The following is a 22,239-nucleotide window of genomic DNA, read 5'->3' as shown; positions in this document are numbered from 1 at the left end:
ATGACTGTGGATGGGAGGCTGTTTCTGGAAAGTCTGCCTGCAAGGATCCACCGCCTGCACATCTGCTGTTGGCTTCCTGCTCCATGACCTCTTCAAAAGAGATGACTCACTCCTCGTCGTCTGCTACCTTCACCGAGGTGTCTGTGTTTCCTAGGTGGTGATCATGGAAGTGGTGGGGCTAAAGTCTCTGGCTCCCAACAGGATTGTCTACTGCACCATGGAGGTGGAGGGAGGCGAGAAACTCCAGACCGACCAAGCAGAAGCATCCAAGCCGACGTAAGGGCCCGAGCATGCATGTGCACACCTACGCGCGCATTTGTTTTTCATATGTATTTATATAAGTGCAAGCTATATTACACAAAACAATGTTGGAAGTGACTCTTCTTTCCACTGAAAACAATCATTACAACTCAAGAAAAAAAGGCAGGTAAACATGAATGTGTGGACTAGCAAAATGATGAATACACAAGAACTCAGTTAAACTATTTGTGCAATATTTCCTTAAAAATATAAAAAGCAAAGATGTAAGTTGATTTGCTGATTGCTGATATTTCTGAAGACATCTTTTTTTAGTATTTTGATTAAGATGATCTGAGTTCAGAGTCTGATTAAACATCAGGGAAAACATCCAAAAAGAATCCATGTCAATGTTTGATGGTTATAATTTCCATTTAATTTTGCATTTGGCAGCTTTTTGGCTAAACCCATCACATTAATGAGAATGACTCAGACCTCATTGCTGTTGATGTTACAAATCCCATGTTTAGAACAATGAACGGATATTATTAACAGGTTTGGCCAGCTGACGCCTTTCTTTGTGGGGCCTTTTAACAATAAAGTGACATTTTCATAGATACTCTTCACACACTAGCAGTAACTGTTGTAGATGGTGAAGGCTTTTTAATTTAATCCAAAAGGAGAATTCAATTTCTGTCATTTCGTCATTTTAACTCTCTTTGCAGTGATTTAATAATTTTAATCTTCAGCCTGTTTTATTGATCTTTGGGGCGCCCTGTGAAACGCTTTAGATGTCCTCAGATGCCTGCACATGACTTGAACCTACTTGGTTCCTGGTTATAGGAAGACATTACCAGTTATCAATCTTTCCACTTTTTAATGCTTTTAATCTTAAACTTGCAATGTTGAGATTCTGCCCCGTTTTTACTGATCGTTGGTTCAGATGCCTTTAGATGAGTAAAACTTTCCAAACTGGGTTCCAAAGTTGGACTTTTTCAGCCCTTTTCTTGCCCTCTACAAAGCATTAAATTATTTTCTTTGAAATGTATCAATTATTTGGTTCTGACATAAGAAATAGAACATGGTTCCGCTCGTGTAGCCCTAGCACACCTTTACCTTTATCTGTTCTTAACTAAGAAAAGGTGTGATGAAAATGTGGTGTTAAAATGTAGTGAGCCTTAACAGCAAAGCTCCTAAACAAAAGCTGCGTGCGTCATTCATGAGTCACATCTGAACCTAAAAAAACCTTTTTTGACTCAGTGATCCCTGAGTCAGCCAATTAAGGTGGGAAAAGTCATTGTGCCACCCTGACAGCACGTCAAGTGTGAAATGAAAGGTCACCGTGGTTTCCTTTCTTTGAGTCCCAGCGGGACACGATTCCTAAAATACTCCTTATTCTACCTCACTTCTTGTTATGCTATGCACATTAAAAATACTGGTGTCCTAGTTAAGACAAATATATCGTGTACTAAATATATCCCCCGTTTTTCATATGATTAACCAGTATTGCTCAGCACAAGATACAGGAGGAGAAGTCCATGAAACATTCATGCACATAGGAGCTATTTTAAGGCCCAAATGTCTTCCTCTGATCTCCTTAATTCAAGAGCCATTTTATGAAGAGAGTCTGAGAGAGATGGAGGGACATGAATGAGAGAGGGGATTAGAGGAGAACAAGGCGAGGGTGATGTGTGTGTATGTGTGTGTGTGTGTGGGTGAGTACATAGGCTCATGAAGACACACCTGAGATACATGTATTAATGCACACAAAGCTGCGTGTTATTTGCATACAGTAATTACTTGTATTCAGTTACTCACACTGACATTCAACTTCCTGTTGTGTTTTTCACTTACCTTCCATAAACTGATAAAGGGGCTAATGTTATTGTCTTGTAAGCATGCTGTTAGCTCTCTCATTAGCCTACTCACAGGGTTTCATATGTGCATTTGCAGAAAGCAGGAGGAAGGCAGCGCTGTCACATCCATTAATAGACCTCAGATTGATCCACAAGGTCACCTTCATGCCGGCACAATGCTTCCCTCCGAATCAACACTCGCTCCTCACCGTCAGTCTGCAGCTTCCCTGCCCTGCTCATGTTGGAATGCGGCAGCATCTTTATGCACATTAAATTGCAATTAATTATAAATGTTGGAGATGGTAGCAAGGAAAACAGCTTTTCTAGTCTGGAAATCGACACCATGTCCTCCGTGCATCACCACAGAGAGGGAATTCAGGCATTTGGGTTATGTTGCTTCGGCTGCACACGGCAGTAAACATTCCCCAGATGGCAATGAGAAGAAACAAAAGCCGATATAGGTTGTGTAACCTGATTACTATAAACTGCATTTTCTCTCTGTTTTTTTGTCTGAGTTAATCCTTTGGACTTATGGAGGCGTAGTTTGGTGATGAGGTTTAGTCATTATTATCGGTTTGCTCTCCCAGGATTCGCTCCTAGAATCTATGTTCAACTGCTGGCTGCTTTGATCGTCCCTTCTCTGCACACTGGACACAAAATGATCCCGTCCTATTTCAATCAAAGCTCATGTGAGGCTGCAGCGCAGTGAGTCTTGACATATCAAGCTGGTATCATCCACTGCCACAGCCTCTTTTAGTGAGAGCCTGAAGCCGTGTATTTGCTTTGGCTGAACTTCAGAAGTCGTTTTTTGCTGCGGGTGAATTTTCCCATCACTTACATTGAAATTGTGTGGACATGGACTGAACCTGGTGTTAAATTTCAACTCATGACCCCTGCAAAGGGGTCAAAGTTTCAGCCTCTTCCTTTGTGTTTGTAGTTGACGTCTCCTCATGTGTGTGTCGGTTCAAGATCCTTTGTGCTTCCCCTGTGCAGGTCAAGTGGGCTGGAGACTCTTACCTGCCGCTCAGAGAGAATCTGAGCCTGGATGTGTCTCCTGTAGTGTGATATGTTTTAGTCTTTAACCTGCTTTTCTTATAATATTTAATTATTAGATAAAATATTAGATTTTTTAAATCTAATGTTTGTGCTTGGTTTATTTTTATGTTCAAAAGATGTAGAACCAGCACGCTGCTTGTTTTTGAGAAATGCCTGTGATAAGGGTTCAGCGAATACAAAGACACAATGAGTTAAATTTAGCCCGTTTGTAGCCTCTCTTTGTTGCTCTCTGTAGCAGACCCGCTAAATATTTTTGGCCGACGACACAGGCGTCTTGTTTTATAAAAATCTCCCAGCGAGATGTATTTTTTCTGTACATAAATAGCAGGAATGCATTTAGAACAAGTGACAGTGAGAGAGAGGAGTAAAGCGCATGTGCGTGTAAGAGAGAGTGTGAGTGTTCTCTGCTGTGGTTTTATCCTGACTTTGACTTACTGTAGATCTGTGTGACTCTGCAGTATTTCGTCTTTTGCGAAAGACTTCAGTCAGCCCCCCATCATCTCGCTTCTGTGATAAAGAAGACATACTGTGGTGTGTGTGTGTGTGTGTGTCTTTAAGCAATGTATTGTCTCCCCTCTGCTGTATACTACAACGCAGTATGTCAGCTGCTCTTTCAACGCTGTGTTGAAGTGCAGACCTAAAGTGTGTCAAACTAAACAGGGATTTTATTTCTTTAAACGCTCCAGAATTTCTGATAATGTTCACTGACTTTTGTGCAGGTCGATCTCGAGAAGAAGTCGAGTCCCTATTCAAGACTGTATCGACAAGTTAAAAGCGACTCAGTGATTGCCGAAGATGAAGTCATCGTGTGGGAACACTGTTCCATGGCGCTGTCATGGAAGCTAACCTCTGGAGTGCTTTGTTGTGTCTTTCAGCTGGGGGACCCAGGGGGACTTCACCACCACACACCCTCTGCCTGGTGTCAAGGTGAAACTGTTTACAGAGAGCACAGGGGTGCTGGCACTGGAGGACAAAGAACTGGGCAGGGTAACACCTGTGTTTTTATTATTTACCCACACAGAAACACTCTTATCTCAACACGGCTGAAACAATACTGTAATCTGAACTCACACAATTGTCACCTGCTTCACTTAAAACACGTTTTACTTCTTTGCAGTCTAAAATCCAGTTAAAGTTACCTGTCACTGTTTAACACTCTGATTTTAATCAATTTTAATGAGTCTCTGGTGTACTGTCACTTTAATTCGATTCAGGAACATTTAAAGTTTAACATGAGATTGAAAAATCGAACATTTTATAGCACACAAAGACCCGGCTCCTCTTCCGCTAAAGTTTTATTTTTACTTGAGCGTTTTCACAAGCCCTGGAAAAGGGAACAACTTCTCAACTTCTCATTTTGACACTTTCTTATTACGCCTGTGTTGGAACAGCACCCGCCTGAATTATGCTTCTTTCATAAGATAGAAGTAGGCTGATGGAAACTTTTTCCCATTTTTAACCACCGATTCTCAATCTTTGAACATTATTTCAATTCCGACTCGGAGGGAGAAAGCGAGTGAGCAGAAACATGTATCAGTTCTCCGCCCTCTCCCGATGTGCAGACGTCTGCGGTTACTGTGATAGATGGTTAAGGAAGGTGCTGTTGCTGGTTTGCGTTCGGGCAGTGGCGCCTCAGACGTCCCTGTAGTGGCAGTGACCTTGGCTTTGACAACGCTCTTTGATCTCCCGCTGCAGCAGCGTTGGCAGGAAGGCAGGCTTCCTCAAAGCTCTTTAACTCAGCAAAGAGAGATTAGGGCCTCCTCTTCGGGGAGGCAGAGCAAAGCAATGCTCTGTCTCTCTACTCTGACTTTATTCTTTCACTTTCAAAAAATGTGAAACACTCTCACAAAAACACAAACACACATAATCCCCAGCCGTTGCGCACACAGCGGCAGGTGTTGCTGAGTGTTGCACAGGACGAGATCAAAGTTTAACCTTCTGCATGTAAACGCGTCATAATTATTCACTCTTACTTATTGCTGTCGTTTTGTTTGAGTGCAGGTCGTCCTCCACCCGACTCCAAACAGCCCCAAACAGTCCGAACTCCATAAGATGACTGTGACCAAGGCGTGCCCCGACCAAGATCTGAGGATCAAACTGGCCATACGTATGGACAAACCACAGAACATGAAACACTGCGGGTAAGAGAGACGCCGCCGAGTGAGCCGTGCGGTGACGATTCTGTGTGCCTTTTTATTTTCCACATCTTTCTTATAGAACTCCAGCTCTCTCAGCTCCTTGGCCTCATTTCTAGTCACGTACCATGGAAAACTACTGTGAAGAGCACTACTCCCCCTGGTGGACGCCAGCGTGTAGTTTAGATTTTGCTTTTTTTAATTAGAACGTACCCAAAAACATCTCCAGATTTTGAATAGAGCATTAATCATATTTAATTTTTACCATCTTTATTGGTTTTAATCATTTAGGTAACACGTTTTAGATGAAATGTTTCCATGCAGCAGATCTGTGTTTGTGTGCGTTATGACATGTGGACTGGGTTTTGTCTCCTTGTGTGTGTGAAATGTTTTGACAGGTATCTGTGGGCTTTTGGGAAGAACGTTTGGAAGCGCTGGAAGAAGCGTTTCTTTGTCCTTGTGCAGGTAGGTCATTGAAAGAAATACTGCATTAGAGAGTCAGAATTTTAAGTGCATCACCGAAGATGACACTGATAGGCAGGTTATTGAAATGTGTTGACCTGTACTTTATTAAATGAATCAACTGTTACTTAAAATTCCACTACTCAAGGACAGAGCAGAATTTGTTTACAAAGCTTTCTCTCTTCTAATCTTTTGTGTTGCAGGTGAGTCAGTATACATTCGCCATGTGCAGCTACAGAGAGAAGAAGTCAGAACCACAGGAGCTTCTCCAGCTGGACGGGTATACTGTGGACTACAGTGACCCTCAGCCAGGTAAGACCTCTACATGAAAGAACTACAGGTACGCATGCTTTAAAACACTGACCACTTGTCCTCTAATGTCCTCACGCCTCAGGCTTGGATGGCGGCAGGGCTTTCTTCAACGCAGTGAAGGAAGGCGACACTGTGATCTTTGCCAGCGATGACGAGCAGGACCGCATCCTGTGGGTCCAGGCCATGTATCGCGCCACTGGCCAGTCCCACAAGCCTGTCCCACCCACTCAGGTCCAGAAACTAAACTCCAAAGGGGGTGCCTCGGCCCAGATGGACGCTCCCATTTCTCAGTTCTGTAAGTAGCCCAAAATCCAACACGGTCACTTAAAGCAGAGAGCAGTTTTTCATCCACAAAAGCAGTGAAAGCTCTAACCCATAAATGTCTCACGCCATGCGCTCCACACTGCAGTCACAACACGTGCTGGTAGAACTAACACACAAGCACGCACACACATGCCTTGATCTCTCACAGATCCCTCCAGCATCTGATGGACTTCCACTCATTGTCACCACTCCCACAGTGTTTAAAGGTGCAATTCCATGCTATCCCATCAGTCTGTTCACAAGGAACAACCAACCCGAAAAGGATATAAAGCAGCAGGACTTTGCGTATAAAAAACTAAATAGGTCACCACACATTAGATTTGAACTTTCCAGCCTGCTGGGGTTGGATTTAGACCGACAGTCCCAGAGTGCGCTGCTCTTGACCAAACTGTAGGCCTGTTTTAATCCAGACTCGTAGCTCTAGCTGTGAAGGCAGCCGAGGTTCTGAGACAGTTTCTCAGATGGTTCCCTTGTCACTGGATGACGGCCCAGCCAGACAACATGTCTAAAGTTTTAACCAACCTGTCACTGTACTTGCACCTCTAAGCAGCCCAAAGATCAGGTAGCAAAGCGAAGGTAAGACTGTCTGCAGTAGTGTGGCATCTGTACCAACTTCTGTTGTAACCGTCTCTTGTGTTCCCCCGCATCTAAGAAAGGAGAAGTATATATTTTTAACCATAATATATGCCAGCAACATTTTTATCCACACAGTATTTATTTATTTACTCGAGTTGGTTTTGACCTGTGCTCTCTATCATTTTGTTGTTGTAGAGAAATTAGCATAACAACACTAACATAGACCTTCTGACCTACTGAACTTAATGTCACATACTTATTTATACAATCTACAATAATAGATCCTGCTATTCAGAAAAAACAACATGACTTTTTGTGTGCATCTTTTGACTCTTTAATTTAAGGATAATTTATTTTCCTACTGAACAAGATCTTTATTTTTTCTTAGATCACTTGTTGACAACAACATTGGCTTTATCTACTAATGATAATAGGAACCTAGGGTTATAGCAATAATGATAGTAATTTTAAAAAAGCCCCAAGTTTATTTCACTCTCTGTAAATTGGAGTAAAACTCTAAAGAAATGAATTGGACCAGTTATTCAGAATCCTGTCACATAAACTCTATGTTGTTTCTCCATTGGTTTCTTTGTCCAGTATGTGATCGTTCTTGTGGTTAGTTGACTCCTCTGATGCCAGCTGTTGCCATTCAAAGCCTCCTCACAGTGGCACAGACCTCCTCCTCCCCCCCCTCCCTGAAACATTGTGGCACACCACGCGTACATGTTTCACCCCCTGGTGGTCTTGAATGGCACTGGGACCATAACATACACAGCCCTCCTGACTCTGCTGCAGTGGACCGATGGAAAACAAGAGACCTATGAAGGTTCTGAGCCACCTGCACACATTTACAAATGTTCCCCTCGCCCCCGATCAACCAGCTCCCGCTAGAAATGATTTAAAGCACACTGAATACCTTAAGTGTTCTAATAGATGCGACCAGTAAATGTGGTTTTATTTGACCTTCTGTATAATTATTATAATGTGAGGGTACCATACAGATGAAAATCTAGGTTCACCAGCAGTTAGTGTTGCACTTCCATAATGTGAGGGGACTACAGTCAACATTAAAGAGGGTGCAATACGAGTTTTACACCCTCATATGTTTATATACAAAACATAATAGGATCCCACATTTCCCATAATGCAACTGACGTCGTTTTCTTTGACCCTCTGAGCCCATTAAGCGCCCACACATTTAATAGTCCACCTCTAAACAGAGATTTTCTGTTGTGTAGTTGTGGTTAATTACTCCCAACCCAAATTAACCCTGATTCTCTCACTACGACATCTTCAGGGTGAATTTCTAAAACATCATTTGGAAAGGATTAAAGAATTTAATTTAAAGTAATAATCTCCAAGATTTTAATTTAAATAAATGTCTGTTAAGTCCCTATGTATCGCCGAATGAGATAACACAATGCTGATTGAGCCTATGGCCCACTGATGAAAGGATGTAGTATATAGGAGTTTATAGTATTAATATGGACTGGCTGTCTGTGACGACATTTGTGGAAAGAATCACCAGCGGCGCCCAGTTAGTGACACGTTTTCCATCACCCAGCAGTGGTTGGTCTGCCAGAGAGGGTAGGCGGAGCTAAGCGGCTGCTTTTCCGGTCTCTGCAAGTGTTGGGAGTTAACAGTAATCTACTATGGCTGAACAAATTTTTGCTACAATTATTAACAGATTATTGCGTTTGTTTTGGGTGAAAGTTACCCACATACAGGCTCAGGAAGGACTTAGAATTATTGACCAGTGCAGGTAATGTTAAAGTCCTCCCACCTCCTTTTAAATGGATAAAACTGAAACGTGGCTTAAGACTTGACCAAGCTTCCCCCTTATAAAAAACATTATACTAATTATGATAACAATGACTAGTAGACTGATCTCTGTCTATAATTAGTGGAGACTTCTCCCTTTAAAGCATGTTTAAATTCACTGCTAACATTATGTCGTTTCACCATTTCACCATAGTGTTTATTTATTGAAACTTTCAGGACCTTCATAGTCTCTTTCCTTTAAAAAAAAACCACACACACAAGCACCTTTTACACGTAAACTGACTTCTTTGGGTAGGTGTTTGTGTTTGCCAACTTTTAAAGTACGTCTTCTGTTTGATCTGCGCTCACACAGAGTGACAGTACTTAACGTGCAGCTCTTGACTCCTTAAGTACTCGTCCAAAATTCATAATAAATAAACTGCAGTGGAGTGATGAGGATCGTAAATTCTCTCTTCCTGTCTCTCTCTCTCTGTCTCTCTCTCTTTTTGTCTCTCTCTCTAATATGCCTCAACATCTGTTGTCGAGTTCACATATCCTCACATGTACTCACACGCCACCGCCCACGAACTCTCATGTTGGTATAGGTTGTTGTTTTTCAGTTGTGTTTTCTTCTTCATGCTTTGCCTGTACCCTTCTTGAGTAATGCAGCTGCTAGGTCAGGGTCTCTCGTGATTGCTCTCCTCCAGCCTTGTTGCTAGTCTTTATGTTATTCTGGTTTGTCCCTTCTTACCCTGCTGTCTTCTAGCTGGACTCAAGGGTAAGTGCTTCCCTGTAGCCGGCACAGCTCAGATAATCCCCGCTGATTATCTGACAAATGCAACGTTCTTTCTCTCTTCTTTCCCCTCTTCTCCTTTTTCACGTCTCGCCTCATGTCTTAGATATTTAGTTGATAACTTTTTTTGTTTTTGACGACCTCGACTCGAGGTTCCAAAGTATAAGCATCCATTCGTGCCAGCATAGGATGCATGTATTTTATTATAAGAACTTTTTATTTGACTCAATAATGGTTAAAGCTATATATTATCGTTGTTACTGCATAATTGCCTTCTCTCTTTTTCTTATTGGTGACTGGATCCCTCAGAGTAAAGCAACATGATATAAAATGGGACTTTATATTAGAAAGTTTAATGTGTGAATGTGCTAATAATCGTATCAATTTCAAGAGCTAAAAACAAAACGATGATTTATGTTAGTTAGATGATACCTGGGACATGTTTATACAAACTAACCCAAAGATAAAGGTGTGTGTGAAAGTGTGACTGATGATGTCTGCATTGATTTTTCAAAATAAACTTCCTGCATGAGTAAAAAGACACTTCCTCATGCTTTACTTCAGAGGGCCCAAATCCTTTTAGTTCTTTTTCTTTGAACTTTCCTCCATGAGAGTTGGCAAATATGTATGCGGAGTATTCTGAATGCCAAAGACAAGGAGTAGCTAATGCCGCCCCTTCTTACGATACAATACTCCGGACCCCCCCCTCCCCTCCTCCTTCCTCCTGCAGTAGATGGGCCTGTAGATAGAGGCTTAGACCGGTGTTACACCTCCAGCAAGGAGAGATCTCATTTTGATTTCTTTTGACTGCCCTTTGTTTGCCTGAATAGGAGAACACCTGTGTCATGTGTCCATACTTTTGTATAAATACAGGAGTTTTCATTCATTTCCCCCCATCTCCCAGAGAATGATACAGTTTTGCCTCTGTCGGCTTCATGCTATCTACCCATGTACTTGCACCAAATTGTATTGCTACCCTATTAGAGTTCTCCGGTAGTGGTATGCCTGTTAGTGTGCTCTGTAGAGATCATGAATACACTGCAACATATTCAAGTATTGTCAACTTGCAAATGCGTAGAGAAAAAAAAAATCAAGGAATGCCAAAAAAAAGATGAAAAAAATGCAAATTTGAAAATGGGTCTGCAGATGTGCATGACATTTAAAAGCTCAATGAAAAGTCACACTGTTCTCCGGCATGTGATAATTTATATCTGTATTCACCTTGGGAATTTGGTCGTTTGATTTCTGGTTGAAGTCTTTATCTGAAGTTATGATAACCTAACTGTAGTACTGAGTGTATTCTGGACTTAAACTCAATTTCCTCATTTAATCCAGCCAAAGGAGATGTAGCCCACTCACTGTGTGTCATAGCCCAACAGCCCCAGGCACCTTCTCTTCACTCTATGGATGTTTTCTCACTATCTTAACACTGATACACAACATCACCTCCTTTGTAACTTTGGTCTTCCTCTTGTGGTCATCACTTGTGTCCAGCACTCGTCCCATTGAAAAATGATCCTCACACGATCCTCTCTTCATCCTGCCACTGTCCTCTCATCCCGCACTGGGTACCGTCTTCTTTCAGTGTTTCCAGACCCTCTGTGTCCTCCTCTTTTACATTACGACTTCCTTTACCTGTCTTGTCCCTCTTCCTCAAACAATCTCTTACTTCTATCGTCCACATTTTACTTGTTGTCTCACAGGTTTTCCTTCTCAGATTGGAGTAAAAAATAAGCTAATGTCCTGAAGTTTAACCCTCTGTAGGCTCCTTTTTTTATCCAAGCAAATGCCCCCCCCCCCCCTCCCGTATTACACCCTCTCCCCTTCCCACTCACTGACCTGGAGGTTGACAGATGTCAGTCGTGCTCTATTTGGTACCCCGGCCTTTCTCAGCCAAGATCAGGCCTCCACTTCCCACTTCCCACCCAACAAATCATCGTCACTCATGTTAGTGTCTCATGGACATGACACCTGTCACTCACACCGAGGACATGACTGCATCTCTTTATCTATTTGGACTCATCCCCGTCCCCATCATTCGGTTGATGGTAGCATCCAGCACAAGAAACGCTGGTCTGGTTAGTCAGTAGATGTTCTCTCTTGTGCTCTGGAGAAGTTTAAAACTCCACCAATGAATGTTTTCATCATGCATATTTACTGAGTTTCATTATGATTTCATTACCTTTTTATTTATTTTTTTACACCAATTGATGTTACTAATGTTACTAACTTTCTTCATTTAATTTCACAGAGCAGCTTTAGCTTTAAAAGTCTCTTGATAGAGAAGGTTAATGGCAAAAGTTGTGAAACAAGACCAGCAATTAAAGTCTGAAAGAATCTGACTTTATAGGAAACATAACAGGAGAAAAATGTCCAACTTTTTTATCAGCTCATTTTTATTAGAGTTTTATACAGTATCTCCACACTGTGGTTAGAGTTACCATTCTTTTTTATTAGCACACGTCCCAATATTTGTCAGGACCTGAGTGACATTCAACAATCGCGAATGGCAGAATCTATTGAATACATAATGAAGGATGCATCTAAACAGCACTCTCTCAGACATGTTTTGGATATTTAAAGGTGTATGCCCCCCTGCTGTGACATACTAAGATGCATGCATGCACATACAATAGATGATCAATAGACTCTCTTCCACCGATACATCAAATCTCTTTACGCTGTCTGACACAATGCAAGTTGACAATGTAAGCTGTAAGTGTTTATAATTTGCCCTTAGAAGTAGTAAAAAAAAAAAAAATATCCCTGGTGTTTGTGTTGTGACGACGACTTGCTGTTTGCCCGCTCCTCACTCATGTCCTCTCCTCTGAACCGTGTTCTTTTCCCTGTGCCGTTGGCTGGATAGACGCTGACAGAGCTCAGAAACATGGCATGGATGAGTTTATCTCCGCTAACCCCTGTAGCTTTGACCACGCCTCGCTTTTTGAGATGGTGCAGCGGCTCACGTTGGACCACAGGCTCAACGACACCTTCTGCTGCCTGGTGAGTGATAGGGCTGGGTATTGATAAGGATTTCTCAATTCGATTCTTAACTGTAACTTATTGACCCAAAATAAGTTACAGCATGTACGTCTTACTTAACATGACAAACACACAGCAGTCAACACAATATTTACAATTTTATAAATTAGACAGCTTATGAACTTCTTTCCAGTTTGAGATTTTTAGTCTGAACATCTGGCTCGTGGTTTTGATTAAACGAACTTGCGCGAGATTTGAGAACAAAACCATACGAGACTAAGATCTATGGGGAAACGCTGTACAACATGCCGAAAATACACTCACAGCCAAAGCTGACGCTAACGTGGTTAACGTAAACATTAAGGCAAACTAACTTACATATTCATGGACGCACACGCGATAAAAAGAGTCCGTCGGCGATCACTGAGATCTCCGTAGAAGGTGGCTGTCATGCTGCATTCAGGGGCGCTCAGAAACGTGAGTGATCAGACACGTTTTTATGCACATTTTTAAAGATCGATCTCGGGATTTACTCATCGATATTGGGTCATTCAAATGAGAATCGTTTCGAATTGGAATTATCATTTTTTAGTTAGTGACACTCTTACAACATCATCACACAACACATTTATAGCAGAGGGTGTTTTTTTGTGAGCTGATATGCTAATATAATCTCCATCTGTGTTTCTGTTGTGCAGGGATGGTTTAGCCCGGGCCAGGTGTTTGTCTTGGATGAGTACTGTGCCAGGAATGGAGTTCGAGGTTGTCACAGACATCTGTGTTACCTGCGCGATCTCCTGGAAAGAGCAGAGAGTGGGGCTATTATTGACCCCACCCTTCTTCACTACAGCTTTGCTTTTTGTGCCTCCCATGTCCATGGGAACAGGTGTGCCCTAATCCCTTCTTTTCAAATGTTGGTGGTGCTTTGTGAGTGATGTTTCTAAACAGGATTTTAACATCAAGATTACATCTCTGTATTAGATTAAAGTGTATTCCATGAGGCGGGCTGAAGCCTTCTATATATAGAGGAGGTGGGCACGATAGATCTGCATACACAATAGACGAGAACAGAATAGAAGCCTCATCAGAAGAGCTTTTTTTGTCTTCCATCAATATCATTTTGATTTGTTTATGTTTGTTTATTTTTCACTTATGTTAAAGTTTTACATGTTATTTTGTTAATCGATTGCTTGCCTCCACATATTTTCTTTGTTTTCTACCATTTTCTTTGTTTTTTTTCTCTCTGTCCTTTGTTGCCATAGTCTCTTACTGTCCATATTATTCATCCTCCCATGCGTCCGTTAAAGTCAGAGAGGGCAGCAATTACTGGGGGCCGCTGGGCTATGAGGCCCTAATGTCCCCAAAGAGCTCCCAAAGCCCCGACCCTCGCACTGCCTCTAAACGAGCTTGCATATTCAAGTTTAGAAAGAGAAAGGATTCCAAAATACCTCTCGATCAAGTGCTAAAAAGGTGAGCTGTTGTAATTTATGTGTGTGTGTGTGAGTGTGTGTAAGACAAAGGGAACAATTCTGACACAATTTGCAGTCAGTTCCTTCGGGAGTTTCCAGACAGTGAAACTCTGAGATGAGCGGTTGCATAACTTGACCCTCTGCAGGGTGACAGCTGGGTTTAAGTATGTGGGTGTGATCCTCATAGGCCAGACGGGCTGAGCACAGTGAAAGTGGACGAGAAGGACCGCTTTGAGGACATCAAGGAGCGGTTGCGTGTGATACTGGAAAACCATATTGTAAATTTCAGGTGACTTTCAACTCACAGACGCAACATATTATCCCCATTACTTTTCCCCCCTCTGTTATTACATTTTATATCCACATCTTCCCTTGTAGATATTGTTTCCCCTTCGGTCGTCCAGAGGGAGCCCTGAAGGCCACTTTATCTTTGCTTGAGAGGGTTTGTAAATGTTCAAAAAACTTCTTCTACCCCATAAAACAGCAACTATGATGAAGTTATACCAGATTACATAAGTGCTCTGTAATGTGGCCTGCAGGTCCTCATGAAGGACATTGTGACCCCAGTCCCCCCAGAAGAAGTTAAAGGAGTGATCCGCAAATGTTTGGAGCAGGCCGCTCAGCTCAACTACCAGCGGATTCAGGAATATGCTAAAATTGAAGGTAACCAGAAGCACACAACCAAACGTAACACGACTATTGGAGTGAATGTGTTAATGATAGAAAAGCACACACATTATGACAGTGTCGGTGTATGCAGTGCAGTCGTTTTGTATGGATTCAGAGTGAAATGCTCAGTCAGGCGTTGTGTGCGGATTAACAAAGTAAAAGCCTCTTTTTTTTAACGATTTCCTTTTTCTCACTACTGTATGAGACTGTTCTTACACTGCTATTCATGTCTTTGCACGTGGTGAATTTACTCTGTATCTGGTATATTTGTGTATATATCCCAAATGATTTGTGGCATCCCAAATTATTTGTGACTTTCTGTCTCTCAGTGCAATAACTCTCTCCTTTGTTTCAGGCCTGCTTTAGCTCTGTGCTGTTCTGTAGGTCAAGTTGGCTTTTGTGTAGAGGTGTGTGAGTAAAAATGCATTCAAATCCAAAGCCCTGAAATCTGTTCATGTTGCCAATCTCTCGTTGTGCCTTGATTTTATTCAAGCTGTGTAGTATCCCGGCCTCTGACATAAGATGATTGGACTGAGGGTTCAGCTTAACTGAATGTCCTCTCTGACTCCCAGCTCGCAGCCGATGCACACTCCCCCCTCTCTGACTATCTTCCCGTAGCTCTCTGATTCCTCTACCCCTGCCTTCAATTACCAGCAGCTCTCCTGTCACCTCTGTCTTCTGTTCTCGCTGAAGACCAATATCTTCCGCTCCCTCTCCCTCGCTGTCTGCTCTGCTCTCTTTCTCCTCTCTCTCACAGTTGTGGGCTTTGCCACAGTTATCACATTATTTTAAACACTCCACTATGTGATAAGTGGCTTTTCAACCGCGGTAATGCTGGGATTGAACACCTACTAACCAGCATCAGCCACCTGCATGTGCTTTTAAGGCTTAACAACACAGCCTTTATTATTGGCACATCAAAACTTACATCAGTGACAAGACATTTTTATCTCACTCTGCATATTTACACAGAAGACTGATGTTGTTTATGCCTTAAAAGAAATCCCTCAGGGTGCTTAAGATACTAAGGATTCAAGCCTTACTATCTTGCCATGCTGTGCGATCTTACTGTCCTTGTGAGGCCTGGTTAAAAATATACCAAACATTCGGCTTTGTACTGGGCCTCCTGCCCAACAGAATGTTGTTTTCACCTGGACAGCCCTCTTCCCATCAGCCTCTGACCTCCAGCCTTCCCGACCTCTGACCCCAGCCTCTTGCATGCCCCGATCCTTTTTTCATAGGGAAAAAGAGGGAAATGTTTGAGCACCCTGTCTTCTGCTTGGCGTCTCAAGTGATGGATTTAACCATCCGTGAGTACCTTCATCATCCTCTCCCCAGCCTCTCCTTCTCCTTTCCAGCGCTCTATCACCTCATCCCCCTCCTCCTCCTCCTCCTGCCTCTTCTATTCCTCCAGAGATGTTGCTGCTGCCATGCTTGTTTTTTTATCTGTGCTTTCTGTCTGTGAGAGTGAGTGGGGAGCGCGCCAGTCGAGAGATCTGAGCAGTACCACACTGAATCAGTCGGGGTCCTTTCTTTTAAGAACCATCTGTTTGTGATGGACATGAATGAGCAGTCTGGTCTGTAAGCTTCTTTCTTTTGGTTGGATGCCCGTTCCTTTGACTTGAATGCATTTTTACATTGCTTACATTGTTATCTCCTCCAGTCATTCGGTCTGATCATGTGTCAGTGGTGTGCTGTGCCGAACAGGTAGGCTTTTATCCCACCGTGACACCAGACAGCTAGTGAAGGAACATCTGTCAATAGAGCTATTGTACGGGGAGGACAGGACAGGCCAGGGCAGGGTGTGTGGATCCAACAGCTCCTGTTTGTGTATTAAATTCACTCAGTCTGTCCTGTCTGCGATCCTGACAGCTGTTTGTGTGTCTTACCTGTTTACAAAAGTCTGAGCTGTGTCTGTGTGTTAACAAACATCTTATCATGACTTTAATTTTCCACAGGCTAATATTTCAGTGTTTCTTTTTCAGTGTATGTTATATGTGATGTTTGTCTGTTGCCTAGAAACATCCCTCCCTGGAGCTGAGATCGTCCCAGCAGATTCTCTGAAAGGGTCAACAACCCATCCCCCCCTCCCTCCCTGTAACGTGAACATAACCCTAGAGCCGTGTTAATTCTAAACATCTCTTTATCTCTTCTCTCCCTTTTTCTCGCTGAAGTTGAGAAAGGTCAAAAGGATCAAAAGGATCCAGGTGAACTCATGTTTAGCTTGTGGTTTAACCACAGTGCACACAAACACGTACATACACACAGACCAAACCCTGCACTCCTGTATATACATGTGTATTCTGAACAGACACAGAACACATGCATGCATAGAGTAAATTATACGCACTTATAAAACACACTTTAATATAGTCTCGGCATGTTTTAAGCATCTCTTAAGTACACACTCAGAGATTGTATTACTTTATATCATCCCAGACTGTCCAACGCCGTCTGTGAAGTTGTGTTTTTCTTTAAGTTCAGCGCTACATGCTTCCGTTGTTGTGTGTAAGAAAATATCAGAGCAAAAATTTTGCATAAAAAATGTAGAGTAATACAATCTCTGTCACACAGAAACTGTCACATATGTTAAGAAAAGAAAAATAATGACATAAGCAACATTTGTAACCCTCATCATCAAATGGAAGACATATAACTGTAGTGTACATTTCAACTAAGCGTCATGCATTTGATAATGGGATTGTATATATATATGTACATTTTCTTTATGTCATATATTACTGTATATATATACTTTAAAATATTCTTGTCGTTTTAGTTACTTAAAGGGTCTGTTAAACCAAATTACAAATGAAAGCAAACAAAATTGTTTCCTAGTCGGTAGGTAGTCATGCACATAGTTATGGTTTGATTGCAAATTTACATTACTGTAACATCCCCAAAGGGAGGTTATTTAATGGGAAATTATTTAAGCATAAAATACATAAAAGGTATTTAAATGTATAAAACAAAAGCCACATTAGCCAATTTAAAACATCAGGTGAAAGCAGACAGAAAGTCCTGAGTGCCTCAAACCAACTCTGTGAACTGTTTGCATGACTAGACACTATCAGGGATATAACAAAACAATTTTGTTTAGTGTGCTTGTCTTATGTCCTTCGTAATTTTGGTGTACTGGCCCTTTAATGTTCCACAGACCCTTGGGAAATAGTTGTTCTGTTTTTGAACAGTACAGCAGATGTATCACGTACCGTACTGCATCTAATTGTAATGCGTAAATGGTTCTTATGAAACCACAAAGGCCCGCTATGCTTTTATCTCGACCAAACCACGATACAAACATTTTTCAGATCTGTTCCCAGCGCTCCCCTTCAGAGGGAGTTATGACCACAGAATATATAGTTACTGTAATACAAGTCCGTGTGATTCATCCATTAGTGTCGATTAAATGTCCCTGAAGACGGCGACTCGAGTTTTACTTCAGCTCTTTAGATATCTCACGTTTCCCCTGATGATAACTCGACACGAGGATTGACAGTGTGACCTTAATCAGGGCTTCTTTCGTCTAAAACAAACTTTTCATTTTGCTTGTGTAGGAAGAATAACTATTAGTAAAATAACAGCTACAGAAACATTAGACCCCCGGTCAGAGCTGCAGTCTCAGGACCACTTCTGTTTTATGTAGAGTTGCGTATACATGTGCTTTTGATTTCAGGTTTGTGTAGCCATTCAGTTCCATGTTCAAATGATACGCACATCACTCAGCGTAGTCGTGCTGTTTGAATAAGTTCATTTCATGACATGTAACTGTCTTATCAATCATTCTGTCAGCAAAGGTACAAGCGATTGATCTGGAGCTTTTGCATATTAGAGGCCGTCTTTAAAAGGTGACAGAGAAAGCCGAAGCAGACTTTAGTGCGCAAAGGTTTAGTTGATGTTAATCAACGGCATCACACTGTAAAAATATTCTGATGTGACTTGATTATTTTTGCAAGAGAATAGCTGAATTATAAGAATTAACACTGTTAAATCTAGAGATAGACCGATATGGTTTTTTCAGGGCCGATACCAATACCGATACCGATTATTAGTAGTCAAGGAGGCCGATAACCGATATTTGAAGCCGATATTCATTTGCAGTAAAAGTGAAAATATTGGCGTCAAAATTTTGAATAATACAAACTCCAACACTTAACTTTGCTTAAATGCCTTTAAGCATATGCATCAGAGCCAAAATAACCCAGTTTTCAATTGATCTCTTATCGGCCATCAGATTAAAAACATGCGTCGATATGCGTCAAAATGCCGAATATCGGCGCCGATAATCGGTCTATCCCTAGTTAAATCATCTATTGTTCCAAACTTGGGTTTTATTTTCTGTATTTTTTAATGAATTTAACACAAAAAAAATAATGACTTGCCCCTAAAAAGTATTTTATTAAATTAATGCAATTGTCTAGTAATTATATTAAAAGATACAATTCAATATAATTTGAAAATTATGGGAAAAAAAAGGTTGAATACACAACTTTACCTTTGTTTTCTTTTATCTCTTTAAATAGTAAATTATTACTTTTTTTACAATTCCACTTCAAAGAAACTCTTAATAAACTCTTAGTAGAAGTAAGGATTTATTTTTACAGTGTGTGTTTTCTACCATGCAGTGCGACAGCTCCTTATACAGATAGCTTATTCAGTACCACTCCACAACATGCATGTGTTCGATGCCACCTTTGCACCTCCATCTCTACGCCACTATTCTTGTGCCTGAAACCTACAAACACATCAGCTCTGTTGCTTTATGTCATGCAACCCAACATGCATATAAATGAGAACACGCTTTACTGGTTATGGGGGTATTTTAGCCGAACACCACAGTGTAAGCGCTGTGTTTATACTTCTATTAAACAGTCCAAAATATAGACAGGAAGAACCTTCTGAATAGTCATAAAAATCCCCCTGGAATCCTGCTCTGTGCTTGACTAACCACTCATCCCTCACCCTCATCCTTTTGTCTCAGAAAACGTAGGCCGCTTAGTCACGCCTGCCAAAAAGCTGGAGGAAACAATTCGCCTGGCGGAGTTAGTCATAGAGGTCCTCCAGCAGAACCAGGAACACCATGCGGAGGTGAGTGAGAACCCTCTCCTCCTCTAAACACTCTCCCTCTATACTCTCACTCTTATCTCACTCCGCCCCACAACAGGGAGTTAAGTCTTATTATCAGTCTTCTATAAATAAAGCTGCTTTCATCTATGGGTGACTAAAAAAAAAACCCCTTTCAAATATGAATTTAATTTAGGAAAGCTCTAATTGGTGTTCGACAGACCATGGCTGCATAGAGTCAGAGCGCTATGTTTGAGCAGAGACTGTAAATTAGACCGAAAATGATATAACGTGTGCAGTTCTTTCATATAATCACAGTGAGTAGTTCAGTGCTGCAGTGTTACATAAGCTGCTATATGCATTGACATTATTTTATATTGTATTCAAGGCAGTCCTGAATAAACAGGAGGCAGGGAGGTAAACAGAATGTAAATGTTAGCGTGCTCTGTAATGAGACAAAATAACCAGTGGTGGAAGAAGTGCTGAGATCATATACTGATGTAAAAGTACAGAAACAACAAAGTAGAAATACAACATTTTGAATGATACAAAAGTAAAAGTACAGAAGTATAATTAGCTAAATACAGCTCTGGAAAAAATTAAGAGACTTCTTCAAATGTTGCTTAAATCAGCATCTCTCTCTTCGTGTCGTGGCCAGCCCGATTCAGATCTGAACCCCGTTGAAAACCTCCTGAATGTGAACAAGAGGAACATACACTCACCGGCCACTTCATTAGGTACACCTGTACAATCTAATGCAGTTCAATACGACAGCACTGCCGTGGATTCTGCTTCTGTTTTTGTTGACTTTTGTTTTGTTGGGAGTCTGAAGTGTGTAAATTCAATGATGTTTATTACTGAGGCCACAGTTAAAGGTGGCGCTGTACTGAACTAAATTATATTGAGATGTGTCCTTTAAGTTTTTGTCCTCCCTATTTACATACATGAGGGGGCCAGAGTATTAGAAACACCTCTGAATATAATGCAGCTCAGAGCCCCACCACCAGTTATGAGCTTGAAGCTGAAATATCATTGAATTAACACGTCTATGACAGCTTAGAAAAAAGCCTGTACATTACAGGCAACATAAAAGCAAATCTTATGGCTGAGCTGAATTACATTAGATTTTCAGGGGTACCTAATGAAGTGGCCGGTGGTTGTAGATCGAACACAAGCCGTCAAACAAAGCTTCTTAAATGTTTGCACCAAGAGTGGCCTAACGTCACCCAACAGCATGCCGAGATGCATGAAAGCTGTAATAAAAAACAGGTTATTCCACCAGAAATGTATCTCTGAACTCTTCAAAAGTTAAACATTTGTATTCTGTTGTTTAAAAATGAACATGACCTTGTTTTCTTTGCGTTATTCAAGGTCTGAAAAACACATTTTTTGCATTCCCTTGGTTGTCTTAAAGCTCCTGTGACGAACTTTCAGTTTTTGTTGATTGTGGCGCCCCCTGTGGACAAAGCCGTACCTCTTATCTATTTGCTGTTTTTGTCCTGTACTTGTTAAGAGGTGGATTTAAACAAAAAAAAACACACTTTCTTTAAGAGTCACATGTATCAGTCACTTGCCCCAGAAAATGTAAACAAAGGCAGCGCGCAGTTAATCGCCTTGTCAGACACCTACCCCCCGCCAGCAGTTTCAGACATTAAAAATAACTATATAGAAATAATCAATCTTTTCGCTGAAGGTCTGGTTTGCTTTTGTAGGTCATATCGCGTAATCAGAATTAATTTCAGTCTGTTTCATAACCAGTGAAAAACTCCTCACAGGAGCTTTAACCAGTCGACATTTTCTGCAAATAAAAGCTTAAATGAGAATATTTAATTTGGAAGTTGGGAGAAATGTTGCACACAATTAAACAAAAGTTAATTTTAAACAAACACAAACATATAAATAGTAGAACCAGAGAAAACATATTTTTGCAGTGGTCTCTTAATTTCTTCCAGAAGCACTAGAGAGTCGCCTGAGAGTGATACATCACTGTATATGATACGTTTGTGATGATTAAAATTGTAAATTCCTTTTTGATTTGAATTTTAATCATCAGAGGGTTTATTTTTGTTAGGGTTTAAAATTGCATAATAAGTCCGCTAAATAAAATTGTTACATCTAAATATTGCCTTATTTAGCATTGATAAGCAAAGCCCTGGTCTAATCTATAACAATATAATGTATTAAATAAGCTTATCGTATGCATTCTGTATGTAAAATCCTAACCTTTACAGTAACGTGTAACTATAGTGGAATAAGAAATAAGATAGTAGTGATAGAAAGTCGCATGACATCCTCCTAATTGAGCTGAAGTACCCTCCTTGAGTACACGTACTTTGTCTCTTTCCACCACTGAAAACAGTTTCCTTCTTGCACCTGTTTGCTGCTGTAAACATTGAGCTGATAGGAAAGCATGATGAGCATGTGCAGTTTGAAGGTGATCCAATGTGATCTTAGAAAATCCAGATAAAGCAGATTTATTGTATCTCTCTGAATATGCTTGACAGGCGGCAGTCACAAGTTCTGGAGATCAATCGGTACAGTAT

At 41.2% G+C, this 22,239-nt stretch overlaps 1 protein-coding gene across 7 annotated transcripts in view; it reads left to right on the top strand.

Moving 5' to 3' along the window:
• cadpsb (Ca2+-dependent activator protein for secretion b) overlaps positions 1-22,239 on the top strand; it is a 70,226-nt gene that overhangs the window by 32,305 nt on the left and 15,682 nt on the right. For 2 of the 7 annotated variants that reach the window (XM_069677465.1, XM_069677460.1), the window contains exons 6-19: positions 155-276; positions 4,025-4,136; positions 5,151-5,290; positions 5,683-5,749; positions 5,950-6,058; positions 6,141-6,353; positions 12,379-12,515; positions 13,193-13,380; positions 14,151-14,252; positions 14,342-14,405; positions 14,503-14,626; positions 15,874-15,942; positions 19,614-19,720; positions 22,201-22,230. In XM_069677465.1, coding sequence (XP_069533566.1) covers positions 155-276; positions 4,025-4,136; positions 5,151-5,290; positions 5,683-5,749; positions 5,950-6,058; positions 6,141-6,353; positions 12,379-12,515; positions 13,193-13,380; positions 14,151-14,252; positions 14,342-14,405; positions 14,503-14,626; positions 15,874-15,942; positions 19,614-19,720; positions 22,201-22,230 — 1,584 coding nt within the window. Of the gene's footprint in view, positions 1-154; positions 277-4,024; positions 4,137-5,150; positions 5,291-5,682; positions 5,750-5,949; positions 6,059-6,140; positions 6,354-12,378; positions 12,516-13,192; positions 13,381-14,150; positions 14,253-14,341; positions 14,406-14,502; positions 14,627-15,873; positions 15,943-16,806; positions 16,840-19,613; positions 19,721-22,200; positions 22,231-22,239 lie in introns of all 7 variants that reach the window. The other 5 variants (XM_069677466.1, XM_069677461.1, XM_069677467.1 and 2 more) reach the window with 4 other exon arrangements.

Source organism: Semicossyphus pulcher, unplaced genomic scaffold, assembly GCF_022749685.1.
Source record: "Semicossyphus pulcher isolate SPU_LCO1_2020_fin unplaced genomic scaffold, fSemPul1.0.p SCAF_3, whole genome shotgun sequence".
NCBI lineage: Eukaryota > Metazoa > Chordata > Actinopteri > Labriformes > Labridae > Semicossyphus > Semicossyphus pulcher.
The sequence above is the reverse complement of the archived record's forward strand: the minus strand, read 5'-3'. Positions and strand labels throughout refer to the sequence as shown.